General features: G+C 44.5%; 1 protein-coding gene across 7 annotated transcripts in view; it reads left to right on the top strand.

Moving 5' to 3' along the window:
- Positions 1 to 19,653, top strand: part of BIN1 (bridging integrator 1) — a 97,733-nt gene that overhangs the window by 50,379 nt on the left and 27,701 nt on the right. For 4 of the 7 annotated variants that reach the window (XM_071561685.1, XM_071561683.1, XM_071561681.1 and 1 more), the window contains exons 5-10: positions 638 to 733; positions 4,451 to 4,558; positions 7,201 to 7,293; positions 12,451 to 12,536; positions 13,910 to 13,985; positions 16,008 to 16,090. In XM_071561685.1, the coding sequence (XP_071417786.1) occupies positions 638 to 733; positions 4,451 to 4,558; positions 7,201 to 7,293; positions 12,451 to 12,536; positions 13,910 to 13,985; positions 16,008 to 16,090 (542 nt within the window). The remainder of the gene's footprint in view (positions 1 to 637; positions 734 to 4,450; positions 4,559 to 7,200; positions 7,294 to 12,450; positions 12,537 to 13,909; positions 13,986 to 16,007; positions 16,091 to 19,653) is intronic. The other 3 variants (XM_071561686.1, XM_071561684.1, XM_071561682.1) reach the window with 1 other exon arrangement.

Genomic DNA, 19,653 nt, shown 5'->3' with positions numbered 1-19,653 from the left:
AAAATGGTAATTTTTCCTGAATGTTTTAGCCAAAACGTTTTGTTCAAGTGGAAAACAGAAGAGAGGGACAATTTTCACATCATTCAAAGTGTTGATAGGAAATTGCTGTGCCTGAGATCAGGTCAAGGATAAAGTGTGCATAGTTCAGGGTGCATGTCTTGGCTGTGACCTCCACTGGGCTGTGGAGGTAGTATGAGAGCTGAAGAGTGCTAGAATAGCTTTCTGTTATTGTTCATCATTCTCCAGAAACCTGTATTATGATTAAAAGCAGAATATGGGGCCGCATGGTGTCAGGTGTCCTGTTTTTGTGGCTGCAGGAAGAAGGAGGTAAAACCAGCCTGACATTCATCTTCCCTTCCATTGTAAGGACTTGATCTAACACTTCAGGGGGAAAGACAAGCCTTCAAAGGCACTTTGTCTTTGGAGAGGTCACCTGAATTAGCAGGATCAAGCTTTCTACTTTTCTGCCAAGATCTCTGTTTTCAAATAACTTCTCTGCTCCTTAGTTTTCTGAAGAAGTTGCTATTTCTTAAGAGCTCTGGGGGACTGAGATTGTTGACTGTAGCACTCATGGATTAAAAATAGAAATGTGAAGCCCCATGCTCTTAATAATTAGGTTGTTACTTTCGTTTTTCAGAACAATGATCTCCTATGGACGGATTTCCATCAGAAGCTGGTGGATCAAGCACTTCTGACCATGGATACATACCTTGGCCAATTTCCAGATATTAAAGTAAGATTCTTTTCCAACCTTTTGGTCTAGAGAGTCACAGCAGATAAAAACTCAGAAGATCAATTTCTTGCATCCCCTTCTTCTTTAGAAGGATGTGTGTGCTGTGCTGCTTCAAGGTCTTTGAGAGCAGGAAGGATCTTTGCAGCTCTGGGTTATGTGAAGCTGTTTTGTTCTATTTTTGAGCTTAAAATGAGAGTGAAAAATCCAGGGGAAAGATGATGAAGAGAAAATACAAGTGTGAAACAGGAGGATCCATAAAATTCGTTATTACATCAGAGTGCAAGGGGCCAGAGTCAGCAGTAGCTCAGAAGTTCTCAGTCTCTTTTCAGTCATTTTGTCTTTAAATTTCCTTGTAAGCACAAAACATTGAGGAAGCAGCTAGTGGCAAACATACTTTACAAGTAGAGGCTGGTTTGTGTGAATCCTTGGAAGTCCTGCTGTGTGTATAACCAGCTTTTCTCAGGGAAAGGGGAATGCTGGATATCTTTTCAGGAGAGGTCGTATCCAAGGACCTGGGTTTGAATGAAGTCCTATGACCTTCCCTTCCTCCACAGTTGTTTCCTCTCCATTCGTTTTGAGGTTGTGCAGGAAATGTCTTCACCATATGGAAGCACTAGTAATGATATCACCATATGGAAGTATCAGCTTGGCTATTTTCCAGTGAAAACAACCCTTTCCCCACCACATGTCTCTTAAAACGTTTGTCAATATTTGTTGCTTCAGGAGGGTTGTGCCGTGTCAAAGGGGGGCAGGTCACAAGCTCGTTAAATGAACCCTGAATAGCAGTGTCCTTGTCTTCTGGGACTACTCGTTTTCACTTCATTTTTCCAGCTTCTGCCCCAGGAAGTCTGAAGTGGGGAAGGGCGAAGAGGCTTGCTGCTGCTTTCCACCCACTGCAGGCTGTGGAGCTGATTGCTCTGTGTAGGGTGATGCCATGTGCCTCAGCACTGCAGAGCCTTGTGCGCTGCTTCGTAAGCCGAAGGGTTTATTCTGGGCTTCCTGTAGGTTGTCTTCCCACTATTTTACCAGCTTCATCAGCTGGGCACTGTATCACCTCAGAATGTTGTTTTTTCCCATGCTGAGTATCTTCAGGATTTCTTAAATCTGATGGAGTCCTGCTGAGGTTTTACAGTGGGATTTTAAAAAGAAACATGAGAGTGGGAACACCCAAATTCCACTAAAACTCAAGGTGTTAGATACCGAGTTCCCATAGATATTTTCTGATCATACATGCATCATTTTTTGTTAAATTCTAACTTATTCTGAATTCATTTTCACTTGAGGGGCTGGAAAAATTCCCTTGAATTTTTCGGACTTGCAGAGTGATCCACAGCAGGAATGTGAAAACATAACATTCCTTTAGAAAGGAATTTTTCTATGTTAAAGAGAATAACTTGTGCAGTGTTGGTTGTTCATCCCTGAACAGAGCCTATCTATTTAATTTAACAAAAGGGAATCCACAAACTACTTTATCCTTTTTTTTTTGCAGGCCACTCTGTACTTCTTGGAGTATGACTCTTGTATAACCTTTAATATTTCTGAGTGAGTTTTTGGTTGATTTTGCAGAATATGCACTTGGAGTACAGGTCTCTGCAGTGAGCCCACAGGGGATAAACTACAACCCAAGGTCTGAATAGCTGTGGAATTGCCGATTTCCTCTCTTGCATTGAAACAAAGTATCTGTAAAGGAGGGTGTGGAAGGGAAAAGTTTTGTGATAGTTTGGCGTTGTGTTTTTTTTTTTTTCTTTTTCTTTCTTTCTTTCTGAAAGAGGCTGAAATTATGAGGGATTTGTTGCAAAGCAGTAAACTCTCTTGGAGTTCAGTTAGTGGTGGGTACCTGCAGCTGTCCTAGAGCCATACAAGGAAGCCCTGTAACCTTCCAGGACTAGGCTAATGGTGTGGTCAGTGCTTACTGCAGGAGGGCTTCATACACTGTGAATCTGTACCTTGCAGCATTTTCACGTACTTTACTGGAAGCCTGAGGGAGCTGCAAAACCAGGGAGAAGTGACCTTGTTTGAGAGATGGGTGACATGTAATCAAACTCCCTGATGGGGTAGCAGGAAAACCTGGAAGTGGTATTTTGCTTTGACAGAGGTGGGGAAAGTCCAGATATCTCTACCAGTCTGACCTTGGAGAAAAATTGTACCTCTTAAATCCCAGATCATGCCACGTGTTTTATCTGGTGCATTTGTAAGATGCATTAACTAGCTCCTAAGAGATTGTCATGCTGCTGGAAGCCCCCTGCAATACCCTGTCTCCTGTCCAGCAACATGATGTCTGGGAGTGCCTTCAAGTGACCTCAGCTGTGGGATGGCTCAGCTTCTTCATGATTCCTCTCGGACTGAACTAAGCTTTTAGAAAAAAATCAGTTTGGGTGTGCGTGTGGCTGAGATGCTGCAGATCTGCTGTGACTCACACAGAGCTGCACCAGTGTTTGCTGGAAGTGCATAGAAGCATGTGTGGGAGACTGCAAACTGGTCCCAGCTGGTCTGGCAGAGAGAGCAGCCCTGAGTGCAGTTTGTAGCTTATCTGCAGGAGCCTGGAGAGACAAAACCATATCTCCCTGCAAGCGCAGTAAAGGGGGGGGTTTGGCTTTTGCAAGCAAATCCTGATGCTGATTCCTCATTCTGCACTTTCTGTGTCCCTGGGTGCTGTGGTTAACTAGAAGTCCATCTGGCTTCTTGCCATGCCTTTTCACTCTGTTATTCAGCCTATCTCTAGACTGCTGATCACAGATGCTTGTCCAGACTCCTTGAGCTAGGGGGTGCTAGGATCAGGCTGGGAAGACTCCAACCCAGATAGTCTGGGGTGTTTGCAGACTGTTTGGGAGGCAAGGGTCTGAGGTCATGGATAATTCCTAAAACAGGGCAGCCCAGTGCACCAGAGCCTCAAAGAATCGCAACTCTGCTGGGGGAGAGAGCCTGAGGTGCCTCAGATGAAGAAGGGTAAGGAAGTCTCAGGCCACAGGCCTGCCTGTCTATCCTGGATTCTCAACCATGGATTTGTCAGGACTCCATTTCTGAATCTGAGTCTGGTACACGGTTGGCTCCCTTCTTGTGTTTGCTATGGCTTCAGTGTGTCTTGCTGATTGGTGATGCAGTGCTGCAGGTTTTCCCTCACACTTCCCTTGCTTAGTAGTGATTGACAGCAGACCACTGCCTTTGGCTGCAGTCACTTCTGGCTAGCTCCTCTTGCCTCATCCAAAATGCTGTCCTAGACATATCCTGAGCCTGTGGATGAGTACTTTTGCTATGCTTGCAACAGAAATGTCTCGTTTTGTTGAATTTAATCTTTTCAGCTTCCACAGAAACTAGTGAACTGGTTAGAGACTGGCTGCAGCCCCCAGAAAGCCCTGAAAATGATGGAGCAGTGCCTATAGGATGCAGGCACATGGTGGGGCTTGGGAAGCAGTGGAACTAGAGTTCTGAAAACATTAATGTCGCCCAGAAGAGGGACCTGTTGGTTGGATCCCTTTGCCTTTCCTGGCTGTGTCTACTCACCTCCTGTGGAGCTCCCTCTAGAATGGTGGTTTTTAGAGGTGGCTCTCAGGGCCACTTCTCAGGGCAGCCTGTGTGGAGGATCCAGTGAGTGTCCTTGTGTGGGCAGAGCATGGGGTGCTCTGAAAGTTGAGTGAAAAGGAGGGTTTCTTTCCTGAGAGGTTTTGCAGTTTTGGCTGCTGGGAAAGATTGGCATGACTCTTTTCTTGTTTTTCTTAGTCTCGTATAGCAAAGCGCGGAAGGAAACTTGTGGATTACGACAGTGCCAGACACCACTTTGAAGCCCTGCAAACTGCAAAGAAGAAGGATGAAACCAAAATCGCAAAGGTAAAGCAAACAGGAGGATATGCAGCCATCCTTTAATTTTGCAATTGCCTATTGAGCAGCTTTTAAGTGCACCTGTACCTCTTCACTGTGTTTTCATAGAATCAATTATATTGAAATGGACCTTTAAGATCACTGTGATGTTGTGAACTGGTGAGGTTTTGCTAGATATTTATTTCTCATTTGTTTAGTTCTCCTAGAAGGCAGGATAACCTCAGTTGGCTTGTTTCAGGCCCATCATCATCAGTCTGCATCTCTTGGTGACTAAATGCTTAGGCATGTGTTTACTCATATGCTACAGGACCAGTAACCTCTGGCAGAAAAGCCTGTCTGCCTCTTAGGGAAGCAAACCCTTGCAATGCCTCAGAAAAAACCTCCAGATTGCCTGCTTCTTGGGACTCTGTCTCCCCATCTTAGGGTGGTGGTAAAAGTAACTGTCTTGAGTGTTTTCATGAAGTTAATTGTATTTGTGAAGTCCTCTGATACTCTAGGACAGAGACCTTTAGGGGTATGAGTTAAAAGTTCATTGATAGAAATGCACTCTATGCACACTTGGTGTGTTCTGTTGTCTATTGGTCACAATTATTGGATAATAAATGTGACTGACAGCAGAAAAACAAGAGTTTTTCTTGTCAGGTTTCTTTCATGCCTGTGAATAGCTTGATTGAGGATTTACCGCAGAGCATGCCCAACACTCAAGTGAAGGATTTTATTTTTAATGAAATTTATTTTAATTAAAAATAAAGTTTACATTTTTTGATGTAGCTGAAGAAAGATGGTAGTGCTAACTTTGTTCTAGAGGAGGCACATGATTTGAATACTGCCCAGAAAATGAGCTATGGATTACTCCTGTACACTAAGTGTATTTGAACCCATGTGCTTCACTCCATAGGAGAGTTCTCAATACAACAGAATAGTCCAGGGCTGGGGAGACATCTTTAGTTCTCTTCAACATGGACCATGGCACACCGAGAATCTTCAGAGCAGAAGCAGTGCAGGAAAGAGCGAGCCTGAATCTGTATCTTTCAACCAGGCTTACAAGAGTCGTCATGCTTTGCTTAGAGTTGTTTCTGGTAGGGGGGGAATATGGGCTGTATGAGAGATGCAGGTATTTCTCCTACAAGGAAGAAATTAAGATGCATCTTTCCCCTGAGTGAAAGATGTGCATTTAACAGTCACAATACTTTTATTGTTAAGCTGCAATCCATCAGTCATCTACACACCCAGTGCATACACTATGGTTAACCTTTACAGACAAAAGGGGAGAGAGATTGATGGCCCAAGTGTCACTGCATAATTGTGGCAAAGCAAGTCTTGATTCTGTATGCAAGGCATGAGGCCCAGCTGGTTGTGCCTTCAGTTCAAAGCAGTAATTCACTGTGTTTGTGGATAAGAACAGAATTCCCCTCATGTGTGTTATTTTTACTGGTGCATGCCTGGGGGATCTGCTGCAGTGGAAGTTGTTTTTGTAGGAATTGATCCACTCAGGTTGGTACCTGGTGTGCTGCATCAGAGGCTGGCACTTGTTGCCCCAGTTGCTCACCTAAGATGATATAACAAGTATGAAAAAACGTGCATGTTGAAGAGTGAAGTGTTGAGATTTAGGAGTTGGTGCTCTGTGCCTGATGCATCCTGTGCAAGAGTCTCATAGTAGTTGATTGGATTCTTCTCATGAGCCAGAATGTGCACTGGATCAGATCTTTCCACTTGCTGTGCTTTATGCCATAAGCTCATGCACAGGATAATAACATGACACATTGCACTGTCCTGATCCTGCAAGGATGGGAGCACTAAGTCCCAGAAAGTTATGTATATATGGTCTTCCCAAGGGAGCAGTTTTCACAGTCCAGCCTGTGGTCTGACATTTGCAGTCACACAGCTCTGCAGGGCTGTGGGCAGCAGCCAGGGCTCAGTGTGCACTGAGCCGGTGTGGGTAGTTCATCTCTTTCTGTGCCTGCAATTTTGCTTGTGTGACCTTTGAAGTAAAGTTGTTCCAGTGTAGGTTACTTTGGTATAGAATGACAGGCCCGTAGGAAAGAGAAATCATGTTTCTGACACAACATACAAGTGGGAACTGATTTGATTGAGGTTTCATGGTATAGTAACAGAAATGACAATGTGAACACTTTTTGGCACTATATGGTCTTTTTTTTTTCTTCTCTAGTATATGGATGTTCTTTTCTCACCCAGAACTCCTGCCACTTACTGCTAAACTTACATCCTGCCATTAAAATAAAGCACTGTGGACTTTCAGCTGTTGCATGCAAATAATTATGATGGTTAATTAATCCTGACCTCTGTTTAAGGAGCTCCAACTTCACAGCTATGCCTTGGAGTAGGGTTGTCTGTCTGCTAGGTCACTAACAACTGTATTTGTTGCTCTTACAGCTGCCTGGCTGGTCTGCAGTATCCAGCCCACGGGAACATTAATTATTGCTAAACTTGGCATGCTTCAAAGGATTCATAACTGATCGGTCCCAGGATGTTTGGGTTTTTTCTCTCTTGGTGATACTGGTTTGGCCCAGCCTCTAGATACACTCTCTGTTGTGATTTTAATTTTTTTATCCTAAAAGATATATGTTTGTGTCTCTCTTGTTCTCTGTTTATTTTTTCTTTTTTCACTCAAACATGCTCCCTCCCCCCAGCCTGTTTCGCTGCTTGAGAAAGCTGCGCCTCAGTGGTGTCAAGGAAAGCTACAAGCTCACCTCGTTGCACAAACTAATCTGCTCCGAAATCAGGTGACTGCTGATCTACCTGGCTCTAACTCTGCATGCGCTATTTTGGGCTCTAGATCGTACCGTGCAAGTAATCTCTAGGCAACGTTCACTCTAGTCTTCTCTGTTACATATGTCCTTGGTAATCCTGAGCCACATGGACACATGGAAGCTGCTGACCAGTGAATGAATCTGTGCCTGCCTGATTGATTTCTAGTAGAGTGTGTTAATACTCGACTCCTGTTTTCTCTCCCTAAAATCAAATGTGAAGGAAGAAAAGCTATGGAATAATGCCGAGACAGAGTGTGATGTAGTACAGTTCCTCCAATCATTACTTTCTTTTTCCACTAAGAGAAGCAGTCAATTTTTATTGTTGCTGTTTCAAAAAAAGAGGGAACACTGAAAAATTGGCTTATTCATTCATGTTGTTTAGTAAAGTTGGAAAAAAATAACTTTATGATTTCTATGGCTGCTGAGTTAGGTTGCAACATTCTCCTGTGGTAAAGTTCAAGTTTCCCAAATGGGCACTGTCCTGGCTCTTGTGGTTTAAAAAAGCCATTTCCAGATTCAGGATTTCAGTCTGCGTAGGAGAAGAGGTAGGCCCAGACGAGGCAATTTGCACCCTGTGTGATATATTTGAACAGTTCCAGGTTGAAGTCATAGTTGCATCATCTGTCAGAATTTAAGTTATAGTGTCTTGAGGGACATGAGAGCAGCTCAGAGGAACTGCAGGGAATAAAATTTCAATCCTACTTGCATAGAAGTGTGATGTCCTGATGAAATCTCCCTGAGTGTTTCTGTTGGAACACCTTCACGGATAAGAGGGAGTTGACAGAAGAAGTCAGTGAGAAGATGCTTTTAATGAGCAAGGAATAGTAGATCATTACCCGGACTGGGAGAGTGCCAGTTACCTGCTCACAAGTTCCTGGTGAGCTCATCTGTTCTCATTCAAATGCTCCCACGTCTTCACATTCCTTCTCAGTGAATGAATTACAGTTTAGAAACACTGAATTGCTCTCACCTTAAGAAGCACCTGGGTTTTTCACAGTCAGTTTATGACTACAAATCAGGGAAAAAACCCTAGATTTCCACATCACTGAAGCCTGGGGAAAGAACAGCTATTAGCAGGCCTGCTTAAGATGTGGAGCAAAGGGCAGAAATATGTATTCATTCTTGATTGAAGGGAGAAGGACAAATGGCAAGCTTCCAGGGGCTTTTCCTGTGCCTCTGCTGGCCCAGCTGGGAACTATCTGCACAGTTGTGGTTCTTGACTGGTCTGTTTGACTGTTGGTATTTCTGGAGGACTAGAAAGCGGGTATGAGAACTCTAAAGCCACACCTAAATATATAAATCGATCAGCTCTTGGGTGTTTTTCCTCTTCTCAGACTGACTGAGAGTAATACCACCACCCACAGATTGCCCAGAGAAGCAGTACCTACACCTACAAGTGTCTGCTCGTCCACTGCACTCAGCTCTTAGACAGGCTACCAAGAGTCACTTGATAATTTCACTGCACTGGGTGACTGCCCTAAAGCATGTGCAAGGCTATGTAATCTTTCCACCCACTGTGGTGTGGGGCTGTTAATCTTCTAATACATGGGATTAATATTTTCAGTGACCATAGATAATTTCAAATCAATTTAAGTCCTTTAAGTTTTTTCCACTTTCATTCTTGAGCTAAGTAATACTATTGCCAACCTTAATTTTTTTCTTTCTACTTGAATATTTGGAGGGTTTTTTCATTGTTTTTTCATTTCTATTTTGATTGGAAACTAACAAAAAAAACCCCTGAATTAAGATGAGCTTTTTTTCTGAACCTGTAGGTTTTCCACCTTGCCATCACAAACACGAGCAGGCAGTTTCTACATTTTCGTGACTTCAAGACTGAAGGTGTTAATGACAGTCCTAAATCTCATTAAGCTCTTGATAAAAGTGGGAGGGCTGATGACACTCTATTTATTGAGAAGCTTCAGAATGTTAAGCCTAAAAAAAAGTCTTTCATTTTACTAGCAGCTGTGTTGCTGTCTCTTGCCTGATAATTTTACAACCTCCGTGCAAAAATGGGGTCAATGAGATGTGTTATTTTTACTGTGAAGCAAAGTCCCTCCCTCCAGTGTGCAAACTGCTGGCTCCTTAGGCCTTTAGCAGATACCAACAACACAGTGGTGTTTTTTTGTGAAGTCTCCTGGTAGAGTTGCTATTGCATGCTCCCAGTTACAAATTGTAGTGACTGTGCTTTTTGAAACAAAGGCGAAAATGTCTTAGAACAGCAAATTCTTACCTTTTGACTAAACTCCACTGACGTGCTGAATACAGACTAAAAAGCAGCATCCTTGGTGCTGCAACCATAACAGAACAATATGTCTTTAGGAGGAAGTCGTCAAGTTGAGTTCTGGGCTGTGCTGCCCTTGTGAGAGGTGAGTCTGGCTGGGACTGGTGGGGCTTGGGCCTGCGGGAAGAGCTCCCAGCTCTTCTCCTTGTCCCTTCCTTATGAATATCTAAACTACTTACTCAGCATTGCCTAATTACCACAGTTCACAGCATAGTCTTTGAAGAGAAGTGGTCACCAGATTGCCTGAAAGCCCCAAGCTAGACAAAGCCAGACACTCAGGAGATCTGAGGTGCATGGTAGTAGGAGAAACAGTGTGAAATAATTGCCCTGTGCCATATCACAACTGAACTGGTGGTGCTTGGCACATTGAACCTTGGCTAGGTGGAAGGTCAGGAAAGCATTTCTATTGTCCAGCTCCTGCTCAAACTTTCCTGCCTTGAGGCAGGGAATGGGGAGAAAGATTCTTCTGAAATTGTATTTTGTGGACCTGTGCATTATGTCCTTCTGGCCTCAGTTTTCTGTCAGGTTGGCAAGAATGACAGCTGAAACAGAAGCCACACAGCTATGGTAGCAATGGGCTGTGCCCTGAAACCTGTCTCCACCTTTCCCCACCTTACTGCATGAGCTGGTTTGTCCTCTAGCAGGGCTTGTGACCAAGTTGATCTCTGTCTTAGGTTCTGGCTGGAAGCACTGAGGGCTGTCACATGCCAGAACTCCTGCTTCCAAGCAAAGTAAATCCCACTGGTGAGAAGATCCCTGGGCTGACAGAGGACTGAAGAATTAATTCAATGATATACCTGGGAGTGAGAGCAGAGCCACATGCGCTGGTTGGGTCCCTGATTCCTACAACTGCTCTAGAGTGAACGTTGCCTGTTGCTGATTTTGCCTTTGTCTCGAAATGTCACGATATTCACACATTGCTTTCTAGGTGCTTTGACCTTATAAACAGGTAAATGAGAGAGGGAAAGAATGTTATTACTGTTTGCCATATCTGAAAAACCAATAGCATTCAATGGTGCCTCATCTCTCAGCTGTCACATCATCTGGGTTGATTCTGGTTCCAGTATAGTTTGGAAATTACAAAATAAAGCCAAAGGATGGAATGTTTTTTTCTCTGTTTAAAATTATTACAATAAAAACATTCATTCACAGAGGTATTTTAAGGCAGAATGAGTCTTTGTGATCATTGTCTCTGATTCAGCATAAATAGTGTCTCTGTTTAAAAGGTCTTTTTTTGGTTGTTTTGTGCAAACTCTCTTGAAATGTTGAGTTTTTCAGTGAGTGTAGCAGTGAAACAGGGGTTTCTGGGTGGAAGCGTCATGACCCTCTCTCCCCCTGCCTGTTCCTCACAAGGTCTATTTAACTTTTGAATACTTCTCCGTTGTGTCTTTTTCTGGGGACAACTTCTTCCTCTGGTCTTGAGTACAAAGCCTTAGCCTTGCCTCTGACAGCAATGAGCAACCCTCTGAAAGGTGGAGCTGGTTGGAAAGTAGGAACTTTTGTGGCTTGCTCATAAATTAGGAGAGAAACAGAGGGTGTAAGAATCCTACACAGACCTGTGAGGAACAGGATTCTGAACTGCAAAATATTTTTAAGCCCTTTCACCCATCAATCCTATCATTGCATATACCCGTCACTAAGGAGCAGTAAGCTGGATTTCTTTAATTAAGCTGGCACAAAGAAGATAAAACTTGATTTCTAGAAGGGGTCGGAATCTGACTGCAAGCTTGTGGGGAAATACAGTTCCCGTGTCTTGTGGGCTCTTTGCAGAGGCCTGTGGTGTTGTGACATTCCTGCTGCTGTCATGTATACAGGCACTCATGCTGATCGTACTGATAAAATGTGTTGTCAAGTTGCTTGTGCAGGGATTTTTCCTTTCTGCATCCAACTGCACAGGTTTGTGGGAGAATGCTGTGCTGTTGTAGATTACAGAATAGAAACAGTTTAATTAACAAACTGCTAATTGTAAAGAAAAGGAGAAGAGGTCACCTGGGACAAATGTAGGAGGGGGAATGTGCTTGTTGCTGGTGTCTGCTGTCAACAACAAACCAGGATCATCCTTTTTGTCACTGAAACCTGGCAGAATTGATCCATCGTTGTTGGGATCTTGTCAGTGTTCAGGTCCAGTGAATGGATGAACTTTAAACTCCCAGCTGGAAGAAGGAGGTCCTGAACGAGGCATACTGCCTTTGGTGTTGGTGGCCAACAGCCAGCCAGGGATTGTGCTTGTGTGAGACTACTGAAACCAAGACGTGCTGCTCAAGCCCTGACCTCCTGCTGGCTCAACTCATGCTTTGCATACCCTTCCTTGCTTCTCCAGTCAGCCTTGTGGGAGAGCTGTATCAGCCAAGGATGCAGACCTCCTCCCTTCCTCAGAAGAGATGGGGGTTTGGCATGATCTTTCTTGGTCTAAAAGAGTCCCCATGAGGGACAATTCTTCTCTAATGCCATTTGGGGTGGATTTCAACTCTTTCTGAGACCTGGCAAGGAGCAGAGGCCCTATTGACTTCATCTGTATTCAAGCTGGAGGCTGAACTGCCTGACCAGCTCTGTTCAGCTTTTGAAGTCAGGAAAATATGTAGAACTTGAAACACATTTGTTGTTTGATCTGAGTGTATGAATGGGGAAATCCATTGAGAGAAACCCTGAGAGTAACACATTCAATCTGAAGGGGCATCAGGTCACCTATGATGCAGCCCTGGTTCCTGGGAGACTCACTTGGGATGCTGATTACTTTATGCCAGAATTTTGCCTGGTCTCCCAAAGAAGTCAAAAGAGTTACAGTTGTCCTAGCCCTGCAGGGTACTTGCCTGTACTGGAGCTGACAATCTCCCTTCTCTGTTATTAAGGCTGAGGAAGAATTAGTAAAGGCTCAGAAGGTGTTTGAAGAGATGAACGTTGATCTGCAGGAGGAACTGCCTTCACTATGGAATAGGTGAGTGCTGTAAGTTTTCCCAAGGGCTGGTTGGAAGGAAGTGAATTCCAAGCTCTTGTATCACTGTTCTCCTTAGTCTGGACTGGAAGTCTGCTTTTCTTTTCTGGATCATCTCTGTCTTAGGATTCCCCCTCAGCCAGATTCACACTCTTGCTTTCTGTGCTTTGCTTCATGATTTTCCTGAAAAATGCAATTTTACCACAAAGAGAAACTGTGTTTCACTGCTTGTCCAATTAATCCTTTTGCCCTACAAACTCTACTCAGCTCGCCTGGAAGACTTGACAGACTATGGATTTGCCGTAACAGCGGCTATAGTGATGAAAAGGGAGGTGAAAAGAACAGACTGACATTTACCTTTAAGGATGAACTGTAGGGCAACAGAAGCTGGTTTATGGGGAGGACACAGTGGAAAGCAGTCAAAAACTTCCTTGGAGTGTCCCAGTTTCTTATTTTTGAATGCAAAAATAGTAGTTAGTAGTGCTGGTCTTTGGGGGATGGAGAGAGTGAGCGGCAGCAGGGTAAGAAAGTGAAGTGCTGATCTGTGCCTTCACTCCTGCTTCTGCCCGGCCTGGGTCAGGACTCCTTGCCCAAAGCAGCCTGCAGGCCTGGCTGAGGAAGGACTTGAGAGGGATATAGCCATCTGGGTGTTTCCATGTGCAGAACCGTGATGCCGCTGGCCCTGGAGGGCATCTCCCTCCTGCTGTTGCTCCTTCAGCTGGGTGCTGGTAGAGCACTCTGTCGGCAGCTGGCAGGCTGGCTAGAGGCAGGTGGGGGACAAGCAGCTGCGGAGATTTTAAGGTGTTCCACAGGTTGTTCATAGGCTCCTGCTATCCGGCTGATTCTTCTGCTTTCCTATTGCTTTCTGTGCCTATCCTGTGCTTTCTTACACTTTCTGCCCCTGAAGCAAACAGTTCATGCTTTTCTGTTTCCCCTCTTGCTGAGGGACTTCAGAGGGAATTAATATCTGCCCTCCTAGTTTCCCTAGCTCTCTCAACACTCTCTGCATCACAGCCTCTATCCTTTTTCTTTCCATCCTCCTACTCTGGCACTCTTTTTTTTTTTCCTGCTTCTTTCATATTTTTCTTTTGTTCCTTCGTGCCCTGCGCTTCCCTCTCTCTTTAGCCAGCACACATTTGGAACCTATCCCACTTGGTCTCCTCGTCCCCTTGGACATGTTTGTCCTGTACCTGGCCTTTGTTCCATCCCTCCCTTAACACTTCCCAGCCACTGCTCTTTTCCCACGTGTACCAGACCTGAGAGTGTTGAGTGTGAATGGGAATGTTGGGTGGAAGGTATCAGAAGGGACAGAATTTAGAGGTTTGGGGAGAGCATTGTGTCCGTTAAGTTCTTCTGTCTTGTTTTTCCTTTGGCAGTCGTGTTGGTTTCTATGTCAACACATTCCAGAGTATAGCAGGCCTAGAAGAGAACTTCCATAAAGAAATGAGCAAGGTAAGACAACTAACAGGTTATCCTACTTCTCTTCACTGTTAGTAAAAAAAAAAAAAACCAACCCAAAACAAACAAAAAGCAAAACAAAACAAAACTACCAAAAAACTGGCTGGAGAAAATGGCCCTAAGTCAGAGGAAAATATAAATGCTTAGTTTTTTTTCTTTGGACAAAGGCTGTCTGACATAGTAATGTAATGGGATGGAGCATAGGGAAGAGACCACAGGGCCATGAAGCATGGGGAGTTTGTGTCAATTGACAGTACTCGTTTACTGATCCACAGAGGAAAGGGAAGCAATTCTCAGACCTATCTCTTGATGCCTTTTTTAGTTTATCTACATTATGGATCTGTAACCTATAACCTGCGCACACTCAGCATGGTATCTATTTTCCTCCTTCTCTGCTGCCTGGCAGCAAGTTACTGTGTACCTCACCCAGCCTAGCTGTGGGGTTGAAAACAGCAGGGAATCTGCCAGTCTGCAGGTTGGCTGAAGGCTTGAGACCTGCCTCACTCCAGACCCTCAAGAAGGCACTTCTCTGCACTACCTCTCTGCTTTGGCTTCCTTCTTACTCTATAACCCAAAAAAAGACATTTGAATACTAAGCATGGCCCTTACATGCGCTACCACTTTGTCAGGAGTTGGGAGTCACAGCAGTAAGCAGTGGTGTAAGCTGGTGGTGGCAAGCTGGATCCTGTTGCTCTGTGCTAGTACGCAGAGGAGACCTCAGGACCAGTATGTGGAAAAGTCCCCCACTGCCAGTGTAATTTACAAATTTCTTGTTCCTTCAATTAAAAATAGAGAAGTTCTGTATTCCTTAAGTCTGTATGCTGCTTCCAGGAGTTGCACGCCCTCTTGTAAATGTTGCACTAATCTTAAGGAGGGACTGAGAGCCCAGCTGAAAAACCCTTATATTCCCTGTACTCCCCAGTGTCATCCTGACAACAAGGCAGATGCTAAGCAACAGGAAACATTATAGTCCTTCAATTCCCAACACTCAGGGGCCCTCTGGCTTGGTGTAATGCATCAATTTTGAGCCCTGCTGACATTTTATGGGGTCTTTTCCAACTAATAGCTTGCTCTTCTCCACTGAGGAATGAACTAACGGTGAAGAATAGGGAGGATTGTTATAATTATCAGTTTGTTGCTGTTAACTTACATTCAACAAAACATGGGAAAGATGGTAGTTAGACAGGAATTCTGTTCTTATATGATGTCAAAATTTTTCTTTCTTAAAGAGTTTTGTGTGAGAGCAGGGCTTTTGCTTTGTTCCATGAGAACCATCTGTTTCTTATTACTGCTACGGCATTCAATTAACTGCTGGTGTTGCCTGCAAAATGCCCTCAACGTTGATTGTATGGGATCCCCTCTCATACCAGTTTTAAATCTGGTGTCTCCTCTTGTTTATTGATTGGCTATTTCAGAGTGGGAGTGTTTGGAGTGACTGTTGCAGCCTTTGGTGCTAGGAAGAGTTTAACCCCTAATATTGCATTTTTGCAAAGATATCCAGGTTCTGCCCAAACCTAGATGGCCCAGGCAGCCTGGGAAGTTAAAGCTTGTTGACTGGAAATCCAACTCCCTTTGGCTCCATGGTTTAAATAGCAATATCCCAAGCTTTGACAAGCAGGTCTGAGGAACATCTTTTGGCTAAAAGTCCAGAGTAAAGCATCAATTCTAGCACATAGACCCTTAGAGAAACACTCATCCTGCTTCTGCAATGGTATCTGGCAGCATACCGGTGGGGCCGGGTAATAGAGAAGCAAAGAGGGTGATCTGTAAGGAAGACAGAGCATTACCATTACCATGAGGTGCCAGGAGCTCTTTGACGGTTCAATAGCATTTCATACCTCATGGAGAAGTGGAAACAGATTTAGGACTGGTCTCTTTTGGTGGGATAGCTGAATATGTGTGCATGTCTGGGCACAAGCTGTGTTTGGTCAGTCTGTGCAGGCCAGCCCAGACTCTCTTGTGCCACTCAGGCTCTTTTCTCATTCTTTTTCTTTCTTTTGTTTTTGTCTTTTGCAGTTGAACCAAAATCTTCATGATGTCCTGCTGGGTCTAGACAAGCAGTACTCAGGCAATGCCTTCCCTGTTAAAGCACAGCCCAGGTCAGTAACTGTGAGTAGCATCTTTCCCTCTGCAGGGGAGGAGGGACAGGGATGTCTCTAGCCAGGGGTATTGAAACTTCCATGTTGTTAGTTGGGAGTGATTTGACTGCTTGCTAGTGCCCTCCTGAGACTTCCTAAACATGTCCAAAGTTGCACTTGAGGCTGGGTGACGCAATGTAATACCTCTTACCTTTCTAGGAGAGTATCTGGAGGGTTAAACTTTCACAAGGTGCTGATATTTAGGCAACTGACTCAGCTCTGCTTTTTTAAAGTCTTAATTCCATGCACCGACCATGTGCTACTGAGCTGCTTGCCCTTCTGAGTCCAGTTTCCCAGAACCTGTCCTGTTCTTTCCCTCAAATGCTTCCACTATGTACCTACAGCTTGAGCACCAAGAGCCCATTTATTTCCCCATCCTCCTCTTTGGCCCTCCAAACTTAGCCTCACCATTTTACCAAAGCCTTATGTCCATGTACCCAGATGAAGTGTGTTTCCTTTTCTGTGTTGTGGAAGTAGTTGCAGCCTCACTAATATGAGGCCTCCTGGCCTCAGAGCACTTTCAATCTGCATGTAGACGAGGAATGAGTGTCCTCTGGGTCTTTAGTTTTCTTTCCTCAGCTGGGTCCTGTCCTGTGTGGTAAAGTGCAAGTCTGCACATTCTCTAGCACTGAGAAGGGAGGGAGAGGCTGGTCTCTAGATTAGGCTGACTGGCTCTCATCCAAGTGTGTGAGTGATGAAGTAGTGTTGGGCTCTGGCTTCCAGCTGCTGCTAATCCCACATGCCGGGCGAGCAGGAGCACAGCCCAAGTCCTCAATTGGTGTATTGATGGAGGGAGGAGGTGACATCAGCATGAAGTAAGGACAAGCTGGGGTCTGAGCGCATTGATTCAGAAGGGGTAGATCAGCTGCTGAGACCTTTTTGCTCCATTGTTGCTCCTCGCAGTTTAACCTTCTGTTGCAGTTGTGCATAGATGACTTGTGTGCCCTCTTCCAGCAATGAGTGTGGTGCTTGCCAGCTCTAAAGAAAGAGGAAGTTTGAGTTGAATTGGGCCCCTCAATTTTGGATTGCTGACACCAGATTTCAGAGATGCTAGTAGGAATGCTACTTGTGAAAAGAATGTCTTCTTCCCAGTGTAGGATGGGGTGTCTCTTGATCATCAACACTCAACCAGACTGAAACCTTGGGTAGAGAACTATCATGCCCATCCTCTTGCTGCTATGAGCTGCATTGTCTCTGTTAGCAGCGCCCTACAGGGTCCTTGGAGGAGGATGAGGTAACAGGACAGATGCAGGCGGTAGCCATTGTTTTGTCCAGCTCCCTCCTCTTCCTTTCTTTCTTCCTTGATTAACTGATTGCAGGCTCTAGTGACAGCCTGGCCCAGAGATGTACATAGCTGTTGTGGCATGAAGTTTCTGGCCTGAAAGAGCTTTCAATGAACAAATTACCTGTCCTCACAATTCCTGCACCCACAGACTCCTGGCTTCATCTGGGACTGTAATGTGTGCCTCAGCTGCAGTTTTGTGCAGTTTTGCTCTTTGGCTGATTATGAGAACACATGGCCCTAAACCCCAAAACTGAGAGCACACAGAGAGGTCCCTTTGTGGGGAGCAATCTAAGTGCTGCTGTTTCATATCTTCCTTGCTGCATCTTGGCTGAGATGCCAGACCTACCCCAGAGTAACTCTCTTCCTCCTGAGCACAGTGGAGCAGGGTGTTGTAGAGGGATGTTGCAAAGGTTTGCCAAGGTAGTAAATATGTTTTGCAGTGACCAGGAAATGCTGTGAGGCATTTCTGTCTTTGCTGCACATCTGGCCTCTGATTGTGGCACAAGGCTGGAGTGAGAGTGTATAGGAGGAAATAGCCCTCCCTGATCTGATTGCTTATTGTGGTCAGCAGTAGGACCAGATACTTCTCAAACCGTTTTCTACTGGGAAGGGGTTTGGAGATTGATACAATGACAGGAAATGAATGAAGAGGTGTGACAAGAGAGGCAATTATCTCTACACATAATTGTGACATTCATGTGAGGCCCTACAGAAATACTACTGTGGCTGATGAATCTGATGCTGACAGTGTAGCACAATAGCACAGAGCAGCTGGTGTGTTTTTGGGAACCTCAGACACGTGTTTGGAATTTGTTTCTGAAAGAGTCTGAACATTCAGGACTCAGATGCCTGGAAGATCTAGGAGATCTGTAGCATTTTCCTAGTATGATTGGACGAAGTGGAAAAAGATGTGGTAGGAAAGGTGCTGATTATGGCCCATGTGTAAGACTCCGTGCAGATTACATAATTAAAGGAGAATGGGGACCGTGTTTCTTTTTGCAGCAATATTCACAGTAGAGAGTGAGGAGCTGTGAAAAAAGGACGTTTGCAGGACTCTGATGGTCTGTACAGTTTTCTTTTTCTTCTCCACATGCACCATGGCCCCATATTCCAAAGTGCAGAGAAAATGCTAGTGTGCTTACACACATGTAGATCTTTCACAGGCATAAAAACCCTTCTCCTACTTTATCCAAACCAGGCCATAGATTTCAAGGAATGAAGGGAAGTGTGTGTATATGTGTGAGTGTGTGAGAGAGAGAGAGAGAGGGGAGATCTGTTAACTTAATTACAGTGAGTTTTGTGGCACCAAATAAAAGGGTGCATGGAAGGTTCCTGGTTTACCTGTGCCATCCTGTAACTGAAATGATTTGCGTGCCATCCTCAACAGAAAGAAAAATAAACTGTTCGCCAGGCTGAGGAAAAAGATGAGCAGGTATTGGTATGGAGAGCAGCATTTCGATATGTGTTTGATTTAGTGCCTAAAACTGGAGAGGCTGTTGCTGGACTCTAACAGCCTGGCACGTGTTAACCCTGTGGTGGGAGAGGGGTCGTTTGCATGATACAGTGTGTTCATGGCCTGCTGGGTCCTGCTGAGATCTGTGTCTGGATAATCCCATTAACTGCTTGTGTGCCTGGTTTGAATCCTTGCTTCTTTTCCTATCTAAGAAGGTGGTGTGAAAACTCAGATGTTGTCTGTCTGGTGGGTTTTGTGTGGTGGAAAGCACAGTGCTGGGTTTTCCATGGGAAATATGATCAATTTTGATTTTTTTAACAGCTACTAGTTTTCCCTAGTGGAATTACCCTTTAAAACAGGTCTGAAATGCTGTATTCTCATTTTCTGCCTGGCCAGGGAGGACCAATAGGCAGATCTTTCACATTCAGAAGTCCTATCCTATCTACCTGTTTCAGTTGGGAGGATGATGAGGTGGGAGAAGGATACTTTTGGCTTTACTCCTTACTTGCTCAGTTCTTGAGGATCCTCACTATCTTGCTCTACCTATTAAAAAACTATGTAAGGCTTAAGGAAAAGGAAGCCTTTTGTCTTTTATAAAGACTAATGTCTGTATCATGCCTTTCTCAAGATAGTGATGGCATTGATTAACTGGACTGCTACATTGCCTAGTTACTATAGGTCAAGGACTCTGGCAAAAACAGGCTCTGGAGCAATGTGGGAGTTGCTGCATCATTCCTCTTGATTTTGGAGGGTTTTCTTTCCTTTGTATTTGTACTACCTTCATTG

This window comes from Pithys albifrons, chromosome 8, assembly GCF_047495875.1.
Source record: "Pithys albifrons albifrons isolate INPA30051 chromosome 8, PitAlb_v1, whole genome shotgun sequence".
Classification (NCBI taxonomy): domain Eukaryota; kingdom Metazoa; phylum Chordata; class Aves; order Passeriformes; family Thamnophilidae; genus Pithys; species Pithys albifrons.
This window is presented reverse-complemented; position numbering and strand designations above follow the sequence as displayed.